General features: G+C 42.8%; 1 protein-coding gene and 1 long non-coding RNA gene across 45 annotated transcripts in view; one reads left to right on the top strand and one right to left on the bottom strand.

The window, feature by feature from the left end:
- The window catches only part of Ptk2 (protein tyrosine kinase 2), a 214,759-nt gene that overhangs the window by 103,142 nt on the left and 98,895 nt on the right, over window positions 1-12,722 (top strand). For all 44 annotated transcript variants that reach the window (XR_015623825.1, XR_015623828.1, XR_015623815.1 and 41 more), the window contains 1 exon segment: window positions 10,518-10,572. Coding sequence is in view for 26 of the 44 variants with exons in the window: in NM_013081.2 (NP_037213.1) it covers window positions 10,518-10,572 (55 nt within the window). In the remaining 18 variants the exon portion in view is untranslated.
- LOC148004841 (uncharacterized) lies at window positions 2,562-3,504 on the bottom strand. Its single transcript, XR_015624829.1, has 2 exons — window positions 3,290-3,504; window positions 2,562-2,627 (listed from the first exon to the last, which is right to left on the bottom strand). It is a non-coding gene; the product is annotated as an uncharacterized LOC148004841 (long non-coding RNA).

Raw genomic sequence — 12,722 nt, 5'->3', positions numbered from 1 at the left:
ATTTTAGCCCACACAAGCCATTTTGGAGAGCAATTTTCTCATGAGCAAGGGATAGGGGCAGTCAGGGATGACCATGAACTAGTGGGTGGGTTACCCGGCCCACGCCAAGGTCCACTGTTCTTCGGGCAGTCCATGAGTATTGTTTGTTGTCAGTAGCCCCTTGCACTCAAGGTCTTTGGATATTGACCCACTGGGGGGGGGGGCATAGGAGCACAGAGCATTGGGTCCCTGTATCCACACTTCCCTTCTATCTCTGTACATAGCCAGCACTCTAGGACCAAGAAGCTCTCCAGTGGCCCCTCTTGTTCTTTCTTGGGCAGTCCCTGACCCAGTGTCCTTTTTCTTCATATTAGGCACACCGATCTTTAGCCAGGAATTCTCTTCTGTTGCCAGGTACTATCTTCCTAGGTTCCCTAACTACTGTGGCCAGTATATGTTCCTCTCTTGTCTCTTTCTCTTCCTCAGTCTCTCTGTCTGTATCTTCTTCTACAGCTATTAGTTGCTGTCTACTTTTGTGCACCGACCCTGAACCATATATCAACCTTATTTTCTCTGCAACTTACAACAACTCTCTCAGTGACTTAGCTTAACCCTTCAAGTTTCTGTAACTTTTTCTTTATATGTTTTTCTTACTTTAGCCAAATTGGTGGGGCATTTTCTAGCCCCTCTGAGACCCACCCTTGGAGCCTGGCGGCAGACCTGGCACTCCCTACCTTTAGGCGTTTTGAAGTCAACAGGCAGAAGTGAGGGCCTTCCATCCATGTCTGGAACATTTTTTTTTCTGGCCTCTAGTAGGATTCCGTCTTTCCTCGGTGGTAAAGAAGACCTGTAACAGTTACTAACAAGCATCTCAAATGGGATGGTGAGAAAACAAGGGAATCTTGAGAATAGAGGTCCACTGAAGAGGACAAATAGCATTTAGTCACACAGCTAAACCAGGAGGCCTTCTTGGGACAAAAAGGCCGTTGTAGAAATAAGCACAAGCTTTGTTCCTGTGAAACAGAAAGGCAAGCAGAGAGGCAGCTGATCTGTTATCGACTATCTCTCTGGACTTAGATTTTACTTAAGAAGTACCTCCCTTCAGTGTCAGCTCAGTGGCTCTGTCTCAATAAACCCAGCCTCTGAAGGACACTAGGCTTCTAGTGAGAACTAATAACAAAAGGATGGAGAGAGGGTTAGAACCTGGGTGTTAGATACTAAGTGGCTGACAAAAGAATTGTAACCAGTTCACCTGGGGCTATCAGGACTGTAGTAGTAGTCCTTTACCAAGCTGTCTCACTGAGTTAAAGGCCCTTGGAAAAGAAAACATTAATCCTGACCTTGGCCACAGCCAAAGACTGAATTCTAAATTTTGACTGGCAAAACAAAGTTCTTCACAGTTTGTTGCAGATTCTTTGAAACTATTTTAGGGGCTTCTCTGCCCCCCAACCTGGGGCATTTTGACCACAGGGGCAGGAACTGGCTGCTGTGGGGATAGGATCAAAGGCACTCTCCATGTCAATGATGACTAACAGGGAAGGTTACTTAATGTTGGAGATCAACTCCTCTCTTGGAATAGGGCCAGCAGATAAGGCAGGCTCCCTTAAAGAACTTCTCTTAATGAACACTCTCCTTTTGTGAGCAAGTGTTGAAGGTCTGGCCACTGAAGGCAGCAACTGGAATTTTTTTTTTTTTTTTCAGGGCCAAAAGTCTCATAATACAACCACCAACTCTACGCTATCTTTGTTGTCAAAGCGCCAACCCCAGCCAGCCTCCTTACCTTGAAACTCCTCTTACACTGGCTTGGCCAGAGCTGCGCTGCTGCCCACGCGCAGCCTGTAGCTTGCTAGCAGGCCTGTATGCTCACCACCCTCAGCCCCTACATTTTCCTACTCTGTGTTGTCCCTTCCTTAGAAGCTGTGAATGTTTAAGCAACAGGGAGAATTTTTCTTCAGGATCTAAGGTAAAGCTTTCAGGTTCTTGTTAATGCCTGCTTCAGACGGATCACTCGCTAACCTGGAGTCCTTCATACACAACGGTTAACAGCAGCTGGGCTGGACAATGGGAGTAAAGAGAGGGGCAGCTCTCCTTGGGGAGGAGGCTCAAGAGAGAAAGATAAAACTCCCCGGCAGAAAACAATTTCTCTCAAGCAAATTATTTTTAACTTTTAAGTTAAGCACCAAGAGGACCAAGTAAAACTCCTTGACAAACAAAGCAAACAGTTTCATGATTTCAAACACAGTCGTCAGTCCAAGATTTCAAACACAGTTGTCAGTCCAAGTCCAAAAACGAAACAAAAGCCAAAAAGACACTGGACAATACCACAGAAAACAAACCAGACAAACAAGACCCAAAACAAAGCATCCTATAACCAATTTCCACAGATGCCTGGTACCTTCAGTACCTGGCCCAAACTGCAGCTTAACCTTAGCTGCTTCTGGGATACCAAACACAGAAACAGAATACAGACAACAGACACTAACACATCTAAGCACACTTGTCCATGCCTATACTTAAATAGGCAGCCGAACACGACCTCCGAAGTCAAGTCACAGTCAGATCTCTTTGACTGTCACCTGCCGGGTCCTCCCGACAAAAGTCGGCTCGTGGGACGTCTCCCAGAGCTGGGGCGTCCTCACTTCCGCTATCTAAAAAAAGAACAAAAAGAAAACAGCTATTCGAAGTAGAAACCTAGTACCTACTCACAGGCGTCTGTCCGGGGTGGGAAGCCCTTCCATCCAAGCACACTTAAATACGGGGTAGGAAGCCCATCTACCCAAGTGTACTTAAAAACAACGGGGTGGGAAGCCCATCCACCCGAGTGAACTCAAAAACAACGGGGTGGGAAGCCCATCCACCCGAGTGTACTCAAAAACAACGGGGTGGGAAGCCCATCCACCCGAGTGCGCTCAAAAACAACACAGAGTGGGAAGCCCATCCACTCGAGTGCACTCAAAAACAATGGGTGGGAAGCCCATCCACCCGAGTGCGCTCAAAAACAACACAGAGTGGGAAGCCCATCCACTCGAGTGCACTCAAAAACAATGGGTGGGAAGCCCATCCACCCGAGTGCACTCAACAACAACGGGGTGGGAAGCCCTCCACCCGAGTACACTCAAAAACAACAGAGTGGGAAGCCCATCCACTCGAGTGCACTCAAAAACAACAGAGTGGGGAGTCTTCTTCTGCCCAGACAGTGCACCAAGACCTTAAACCGGTACTGAAAAACACAGACTACAGGACTTAATTCACACACACACTACTCTCACACTCACACAACGGCCGCTTTCCAGCACTCACACTAACGTACCTCCAAGAGGCATTCGGATCTCCGGGGGTTACGCTCCTATCCCGGACGAGCCCCCAATGAAAGACCCCCAGACTTGGGGAGACTCTCGCTCCAGTCACGGGTTGAGGTACCCCCAGGAAACACGAGAAGCCGGTCTTGATGTAATCAACAAGAGGCAGTTTTATTTACGAGATCTCGGGCTGACACGTATCTCACACAGGAGATTGAGTCAAGCCCCGAGCCTCTCTAGGCAGGAGCTTATATAGGGAAAACCAGGGGTTTCGTGTGAATACACATAATTGGCTAATACAAAGGGTGCACAGTTACTTTTGGCACGGAGTTACATCAACAAAGCATACGTGTAATCTAGCATCTCAGCAATGTGGGCAGGGCAACTCATCTCACTGCAGCAGGGGGATGACCCATCCTCAGGGAGTGAAGGAAGGGGAGGGGGTGGCTCCAGATGGCCAGTGTCCTTGGGAGTTGATAGTCGGGCCAGTGAGCCCTATCTCAAATTCTCTCAGGCATGTCTGGACTTTGTTCATGACTAACTTTTAGAAATTTTAACCCTTCAATAACATCTTCTCAGTCTTAATAAAGAACTTAATCCTTTGTAGGAGCTAGAGGGTTCAAGGACACCACAAGAAAATGAACCCCAGAATCAACTAACCAGGGCTTATAGGGGCTTAACAGAGACTGAACTGACAACCAGGGATCCTGTTTGGGTCTGAGCTAGGTCCTCTGCATACATGTTGTGGTTATGTAGCTTAGTGTTCTTGTGGGATACCTAAACAGTGTGAGTAGGGGTTATCTCTGACTCTTTGCCTAGTTTATAGAACCCTTTTCCTCCTACTTGGTTGTCTTGTCCAGCTTTAATATGATTTCAACATGATACTCCATTGATATCCCTGGGAGGAAGGCCTGTTATTTTCCTAAGAGAAATGGAGAAATGGGTCTAGGGGAGAAGGAAGGTGGTGGGGAGAAACTGGGAGAAGAGGAGAGGGAAAACTGCAGTCAGGATTTAAAGTCTGCTCTTCCTTACGTCCCCTTCTTTTCTCCTCCCCTCCCATTCCCTTTCTTCATGACCACCCCCTCAACTAACCTGTGCTTAAATGTGTATAAAAATTAAAAACAAGGGTTGGGGATTTGGCTCAGTGGTAGAATGCTTGCTTAGCAAGTGCAAGGCCCTGGGTTCGATCCCCAGCTCCAAAAAAAAAAGAATAGAAAAAAAAATTAAAAACAAGTGGTGGAGGGCCTCACAATCACTTATATATAACTCCAGTGCACCTGGCACCTCTAATGGTTTCCATGAGACCACGTTCCTGTAGGATACACTCAGGCAGACACCCACACAGATACATACATAGGTAAAAAATAAATCTTTAAAGAAAACAAATTTATATTTGAGACAAGGTTTCCTCATGTAACCCTTCCTGTTTGTCCTAGAACTCACTCTGTAGACCAGGCTGGCTTTGAATTCAAAGAGACCTTCCTGCCTCTGCCTCCTGAGCTCTGGTATTAAAGGCTTACTACCATTGCCCAGCAAGTGTTTGTTTTAAAACCCTTGAAATTGGAACTAAAGAAATGGCTTGGTGGTTGAGTACTTGCTGCTCTTCAGAGGACCTGAGGTCAATTGTTTCTCCATACAATCTCCACTTAACATGATATTCTGTTTGCTTAATTTCATCAACTTTTATAACTTTTTCAGCTTGGCTTAAAAAGTTCATGTTTGGCTAGGGTCCAGATCAGAGGTAGAGCCTAACCCTTTCTAAGGCCTGGGTTCCATGTACAGTACTTACTGCACACACTTGCAAATGTATGTATGCACCTACTTTCTAGTCAGCCTTCTTACCTGCATGTCCTGGATATCGTGTCTTTACAGAACATTAAAAGAAGCACAGTAAAATATACAACTGTCATGGTGGCCTTGCTGATTTACTTTCATGAGTCTTTAATGTTTGCCTTCTGTTTGGAGGCTCCTTGTTCAATCATATGAACAGAACGTGTATTTTGTTGTTGGTGGTGTTGTTGTTAAACTCTGTTTAGTGATCTATGTCTAATAATTTTTTTAGTTTTGATTTTTTTTGTCTTAGTCTATTTTCTGTTTTAGATTTCATTTTATGTGCATGAATGTTTTGCCTGCATGGATGTATGTATACCCTATACAAGCTTGGTGCCTGAAGAAATCAAAAGAGGGTGTTAGATCCTCTGAAACGACACTTAGATGATTACAAGTCTTTATGTGTATGTATGCTGAGGTTCAAACCTGAATCCTTTGCAAGGTTAGCCTTTTCTTTAAAGGCTGAGCCATATCTCCAGCCCTGGTTTGTATTTTCCATTTATTTCTTGCGAATTTTCTCTCCAGAATTTTTTATCTGTATCTCCTATAAATATTATTCACACAGCTAGATTTCTTAACTTTTGTTTCAGATCTTTTAACTTAATATATGATGTGTGTGCACTTGCGCAAGTGCTTAGGCTATCTTCATTTTTTATGTTCCAGAACTTTGGGACAAAGTATGCTTCTTAATTCTGTAGGTTGGTGTCTTACTGGAAAATGTATGCTGTTATCTGTAATGTTCCTCTTGGTGTATTTCCCCCAAAACCTTGTAGAAACTCATTGTATAGTCTTGGTTGTTCAGGAACTTAACAGAGACCCACCTGCCTGTCTCCTGAGTGCTGGGATTAAAGGATTGTGCCGACCTGCCCATTGTGTTGTAATAGTAATCTTCCCTGTTGACCCATGGGTTTGGGTACTACTTACCATTCCCACTCCAAGTCTGGGCTCGGGGTGCCATCTTTTCCTTCATTCTCAGTGACTCTGTGACCATATTATGTGTTGAGTTTTATTTCCCCCTTTTTTCTTTTGCATAACTGTCTTATGTTTTGTACTTGATACGAATCTTCTCAGTGCTTCAGATATTTACAGACACCTTGTTAGTGCTTATCTTCCACCATGTATACCGCAGAGACTGGTCTGTGCCATAGGAACAGTATTAGCTAAGGAGATGCTTCTGACTCCTGTCTTCCATGCCTGGCTTGCAGGTACTCAGTAAGCCTCCCTCCCATTCAAGGGCCAGTGGATAGCTTGGAGCCATTTACAATTTACATACTTTTCAGTACAGAAAAAAATTCACATTCAGAATATCGCTTGTTTATTAAGAGGCTTTAAGAGCCTCTCTTTGTTTTTCCTTCCATAAGGAAACAAGTAATTAAATAGTCTGTATACTTTTAGTAGTCTAGTAGTCAGATACTTTTAGTAGTTTAGTAGTCTACTAGAAGAAAGCTTAAATGTGGTAATTTACAGAATACCCCTCAATTTTACTGCATTTCAAAAGAAAGATTTTGATTGTGTTTAGAGTAATAAAATAAATATCTAACTGTAGGACCACATTATTTGAATACTTCTGGTTTGTTTGCTTTTCTTTTTTCTTCCCATAAACAAACTAAAGATTTTATTACTTTCCCTTTTGTCATTCCAAGCATGACAGACCTGGGGCGCCTTTTCTTTTGTGTGTGTGTGGGAACTTGTGGTTGGTTTTTCAAAACAAGGTTTCTTTGTGTAACCCTGGCTGTCCCTTAACTAGCTCTGTAGATTAGGCTGGACTTGAACCTGGAGATCCACCTGCCTCTACCTCTCCAGTGCTGGGATCAACGGTGTGCACCACCACTGCCTGGCTTCTGTCGGTGAGGGTGCAGCCTCACCTACTCCTTCACATTCCCGATGGACAAACTTAATAGAAATAGATGAGACTGCCATGAAACTCTGAAAATGAGACCCAAGAGTCTGCCACAGGAGGCCACAGGCTTAGATAAAAGAGTCATCCTCCAAGTGGTAATGTACTGCTAAAATTCTGCTCCTGAAGAGGTATCACCGAGGGTAGAGCCCTACCACCTAACCTCTTACTTTGCTGATTTGAAGGGAGGGAGGATTTAACCAGTCAGGATAAGGACAAACACTTGGGGAAGGAGTTACTTACAGAAGGAACATGGTCAACTTGCCAGTGGCTGCACCACTGAGGAGAATGCCTTTTTCTCTCTCTGCAGCATATTAGTTTACATGGACATAGGATTCTTCACTTACATACTTAGTTCCTCTTCAGTGTGTAAGTAGGGCTCAAAAGGCCTATATGTTGTGGTTTGTTGTGGACATGAACATACACATGCAGAATGAGGCTTCAAATAGCAGCACAGATTCTGGAGCACTGAAGGACATGTGGCTGGAGAGGAGTCCTCCTGCCCATACTGCTTTTCTGTCTCTTTCATTCTGGATGCCCATGTGGTGTCAGTGAGGAAGGCAAAGCATTGAGTTGAGGAGGTAGGGACTACAGCTTTCCAAGCAAGAGCAAGCCTGCTGAAGGACAGGACAGTTAGTACAGAGGTGAAAGGTCTCCAAAATTGACAAGAGGCAGAGAGGCTAGAACCATTTAGTCTGAGTAGACAGACATAAAGAGAGTTCTGGAGGAAGTGTCACTGGTTGTAAATCCCAAGTGCTAAATTGGTTGGTTTGAAGTATTGTTAGGTTTTAGAACTTTTCATACCATCGAAAGGTTAGTTGTTTGAGAATGTCACCTGGGGAAAGAGGAATTATAGGCCAGGCACATAGCCATCTTTCCAGCTCTTGGAAGGCCTAGGAAGAAGGCTGATGAATGTGGCACTAAGGTTAGCTAAATAATTAGTGTCTTTACAAAAAAAAAAAAAAAAGGCATGAAACCTTTTAAAAGACCAACAAATTTTCAGGAGAAATCAGATGAGTACAAGTTCCCTATTGCTTAAGTGAAAATAATCTGAAAATAGAGGGCATGTCACAGGAACCTTTTTTGCCTCAGGGGTCAAACACTTGGGATTGCTTTCAGGAAAAGGCTCTGGGGTAAAGACAGTTCTGTGGGCTCTGTCTCGATGCTGTGTCCGTACTGTGGGCCGACTCTCCATAGCTCTCTATTTGAGGAATCTTGGAGCTTATGTGGTTGGTCCCCATGGTAATTGTGTTCATTCTCAATATTATTGTAACTACTCTCTGTCCTTTTTTGAGGAGCCTTCAGGTGCACAGGGTGGGAAGGGTAATGAATGTTTTGTAGTCACCAACCACTTTGACACAGCTATGTGCCTTGCCACTCTGTCCAAGGGTGGTGGAAACGTTCTGGGTCTGCTCTGCTCTATCCAGTCAGTAGGCCTATCCACTGGTGAGACTCTTGAGCACGGAGGTAGAGCTGATAAAACCAGGAACAGAACTTTTAGCCATTTGCTTCAGTGTTGAGCAATCCCACTCTATAACCTGATATTATTGACCTATTATTATTATTATTGTGTACATCCGTCCTCCACAGTAACAGTGAAGCAGTGAAGGAGCTATGGAATTGCAATTTGGCAGTGTCTTCAAATTGTCCTTTGAGTTTGTTTGTTTTGTTGCTGTGGTTTTGTTTTTCATCAGATGGATTTAAATGCATTCAGCACATACCTTTTTGTATCTACTGATATAGTAGAGATACAGTAAAAGCCATGATTCTGTTATGTTTATTTTCATATGGGACAGTTATATAGGGTTTGGGCATAAGACATGAGGCGAAGTTGCTGTGGAGTGGTTCCCTGGTCGGTAAAACCAGAAAACAGCATGCCAGGGGTCAAAAAGGTGAACTTTGTAGGTGGTAAATTGGCTTAATAAGGAGTCAGTTGGTTTAGGTACTACTGCTCAGGTTATAGGTTAATGAATTTAATTGGATGGAAGGTTATCCATACAAACCACATGATTTCTGTGGTTTTGACTAAAAAGTGATTGTAAAACATCTCCTTTTTATTGATACTACATATTTAGTTAGTTTCCGCACCTTGTAACTCTGAAGAAAGATACCTGTACATTAGAACTTCGCTTTTGTCCTTGGTGCTTTTCTGTCTTTCCATGATTTCCTGATCTCCTGTCTTCAATTGTACATTTCATCTTCCTGGGAAACAGTGCCATCTAGTGGACAAACTGCTAGTCCAGCACACAAAGTAGGTGGAAGTAGGTGGTAAATTTCAAATGCAAACCCAACCTATTTTTTCCAATCTATTTCTTGACCAAGTGTTCTGAGGTTTTTAATAATAATAGCAGACTTGAGTTTATAACCTAACTTAATCAAAATCGTTGGGATTTCTGACATTTCTACACATTTAGTTTTTGAGCCAGAACAAATCACTTGATTTATTATTCCTTTTCCCATTTTTGTGATGTAGAGAAGAGGAAATGTGATTAGGGAATGAGTTAATAATTTCGAAGTCAAGAAAGCTGGGCCCTGGTAACACACACCTTTAATCCCAGTGCTTGGGAAGCAGATCTCTGAGTTCAAGGCCAGCCTGGTCTACAGAGTGAGTTCCAGGGCAGCCAGGGATACATAGAGGAACCCCCCCCCAAAAAAAAAAAATCAAGGAGAAGAAGCTATCATCATTTCAGATAAATTTAAAGGGTTTACTGTTTACTGCTTCAGAGCTGTTGTGCACCTGGGAGAGCCAGCCCTAAAAATGAGACAAACTCAAGTCTGAAGTAATAGCCAACTTTATATAGAGCATCAAACAAGTTATACTGTGAGGGTTCCGAGTCACATGATTAAAGTGTCCAGTCACAAGAGTAAGCTGCATGTGGTAGGCAGAGGTTTTTCTATAGAGGGCTATAAACAAGCAATGGCCAGTTGTAATAAATAGTCTAAAGTAAACTCACTCCTATCTGCTGCACTTGGGAGGGGCACAGAAGCACTTTCCAAAGACAAATTTGTGTTTTTTTTCAGAAACTGAGATTACAAGACTCTCTGTCTTATTTTCTAACAAGCACTCAGAATTCACCTCACAGAACTCCATTCTTGGGACTGTGTTCTAGAGTTTATTTTTTAATTAGGCCAGTTGCTTTCTCTAAAATAGTTACCTGGGAGGAACTATAATCTGTATACGGATAATCTGTATGCCACACCTGAGAAAGAACAGTTTCATTACACACTGCCATTTGCAGTAAGGCAAATGGGACTTTTTCAAAAGGGATTTCATCAGTAGAGGGAAACAAGTAAAGATTTCTATTGAAATGAATTATAATCCTGTTTTTGTGCATAGCTACAAAGTAATTTATTTATCCTTTTCCATGAATATGCTGATTGGTTGGAGCTTGATTATAATTGGTTCTTTCATGAACAAAGAGGAGAATAAATGAACTACTTTTGCTTTCTTCTGAGTATGTTATTACTGACTGATGCTGTCATTTGTTAATATGCTTCTTTTTATATTTCAGGAAAGATGTTGGTTTAAAGCGATTTTTTCCCAAGAGTTTACTGGATTCCGTCAAGGTAATTAGAGTCTGCTTTATCATAATCAGACATGGCGCTCTGCCTGTATCCCTTCCTCCTGAGCTTGCCTTTGAGACGTGAAATGGTGCATGTCCCTCTTACATGGTAAAGCTAAAATGGCGAAAGCTGACTGTGTCTGTTAACTTCAGGCAAGTAAATTTCCACAGGTTCAGCCATTGTCCATGGAACCATGGGTTTACTTGATTATTGTAATAAATACCTGAGTACAAAATTAGAAATAGTTCATGCTGTAGTGCTGTATCCAATGTTCATAAAGTCTTGAATATTTTGATACACAAAAGAAAAGGAATACTACTTTAAGGAGTCATAGTGAATCATGAGCAGTGTGTCTGCATGCCTGTGTGTGTGTCCTTGTATGTATGTTTCTGTTTTGTGTATGCATTTATCATTGCTGGGTCCCCTGTGTACCACTGTGTTCCATGTCTGTCTGCATACATACCCACTGGGTCCTCTGTGCGTGTGTGTGTGTGTGTGTGTGTGTGTGTGTGTGTGTGTGTGTGTGTGTTATAAGTGCTACATTCTCTGTGTGTCTGTCATGGTTTCCTATGTGCATGTTTCCATTGCTGTACTCTACATGTGCACAGTCTAATGGTCAATCTCTATTACTACTGTATGGTTTTTCTGGTGGCAACTTTGGAAGTAACTTCCATGTAATCTTACTCTAGGAGGGTTATCATTGGAGACAGAAAGGAGTTCTGAGTGCTGTTTCCTATTCAATCCAGAACACACCTCCAAATACCAAGTTACAGAGGGAAAACATAGGATTTGGTCCAAGAAGGGGTTCCATTTGCCAGCCTGACAGTGTGAGGCATGACCTCTTATTTCTGCAACAAAGTCTTCTGTAGGGATGGTGTTAAATATAACAGATAAATATGTATATTTCAATATAATACCTATCAGGTAGCAATTCATAAACAATAACTATTATTGCTTTTGTTTTTTATTATTACAAAGATTTTTTCCCCCTATTACCTGAGGCCCACACAGGCTAAAGCATGCTTGCTAAATAATGTTGTATTCTGGTTCAGAAAATTGGCCTCACAGCCAAACTGTCTTGTAAGAGTCCTGGCTTCAGTGTAAATCAACCATGACTTTGGACAGATGACTGAGTCTTTCTCAGTTTTCACATCTGTAACATAGACAAACCAGCTGCTGACACATACTGTCTGTGAGAAGCCAGTGAGTCAGTGTTTGCATTCTCACAAGATGAGCTCTTGAGATGTGTATAGCATGAGAACATGTCTACTATGATGCCAAGCACGGTGAAGGACGAAGAACTACATCTCTGTCTCTTAGTGCGTTGTTGGGATTCACTGGCACAGGATTCTTTTCTTGATTGTAAAGCTGGACCCTGTTCTCTGAATGCAGTCAGTGCTGGCTAATAGACTGGCAGGTCACTGTGTTGGTGCTATTTCTTTCGTGTAGTCTGTGACAAAACCCTACATCTACACCTAGGTGCCTACTTTCTGGCCCATTACTGTGGTACCTTAGAGTCTTTCTTCCTCCCCCCTTCAAGGAGTCGAGAGCATGGTTACTTTCACACACAGTTCTAAATGACATCACAGGGAAAATAAACGCAGGGAGTTTTGCAAGTGCAGCAGGTCTTACAGCAAAGGATAAGAAAGTGTACCCTTTTTCATATTTGGGGCTCCATTTGAGGGTGCTACTGTACTTTAAAATTTCCATTAAATATCTGTTGTATTAGTAAGGTACTAGAAACAAGTTGTGTGTAATCTAACTCTTTCCAGTGCCTGTCTGTTACAGAGCCCACTCCTGTAAGTATGACAGAAGCTGGGAGTACAAATACAGAAGATGCCATCCTCTACAAGTTGACATAGATTTGGAAGATAGTGGACAAAGCTTTTAATCATTGTTTGCAACTTTATGTGAGGGGCTTGAAAATGGTAGCTGTGTTCCTTGGGAGGCTTGGCAGCCTTCTGGAATAGGGAGAGCCTCACTTTATCTGAAACATTCAGTGAAAGACCACAAAGGCAAGGGTCAGAGGCCCCTTACCTCAGCTTGAGACAGCTCAGGAATAGGAGGACTGTAGAGACATGGAGACAGGGTAAGCCACAGTCTTTACAGCTTGACATTGCTATTGGCTGGAAGACGCTCTAGCCAGCATTCAT

Source organism: Rattus norvegicus, chromosome 7 (assembly GCF_021556685.1).
Source record: "Rattus norvegicus strain SHRSP/BbbUtx chromosome 7, alternate assembly SHRSP_T2T, whole genome shotgun sequence".
NCBI lineage: Eukaryota > Metazoa > Chordata > Mammalia > Rodentia > Muridae > Rattus > Rattus norvegicus.
This window is presented reverse-complemented; position numbering and strand designations above follow the sequence as displayed.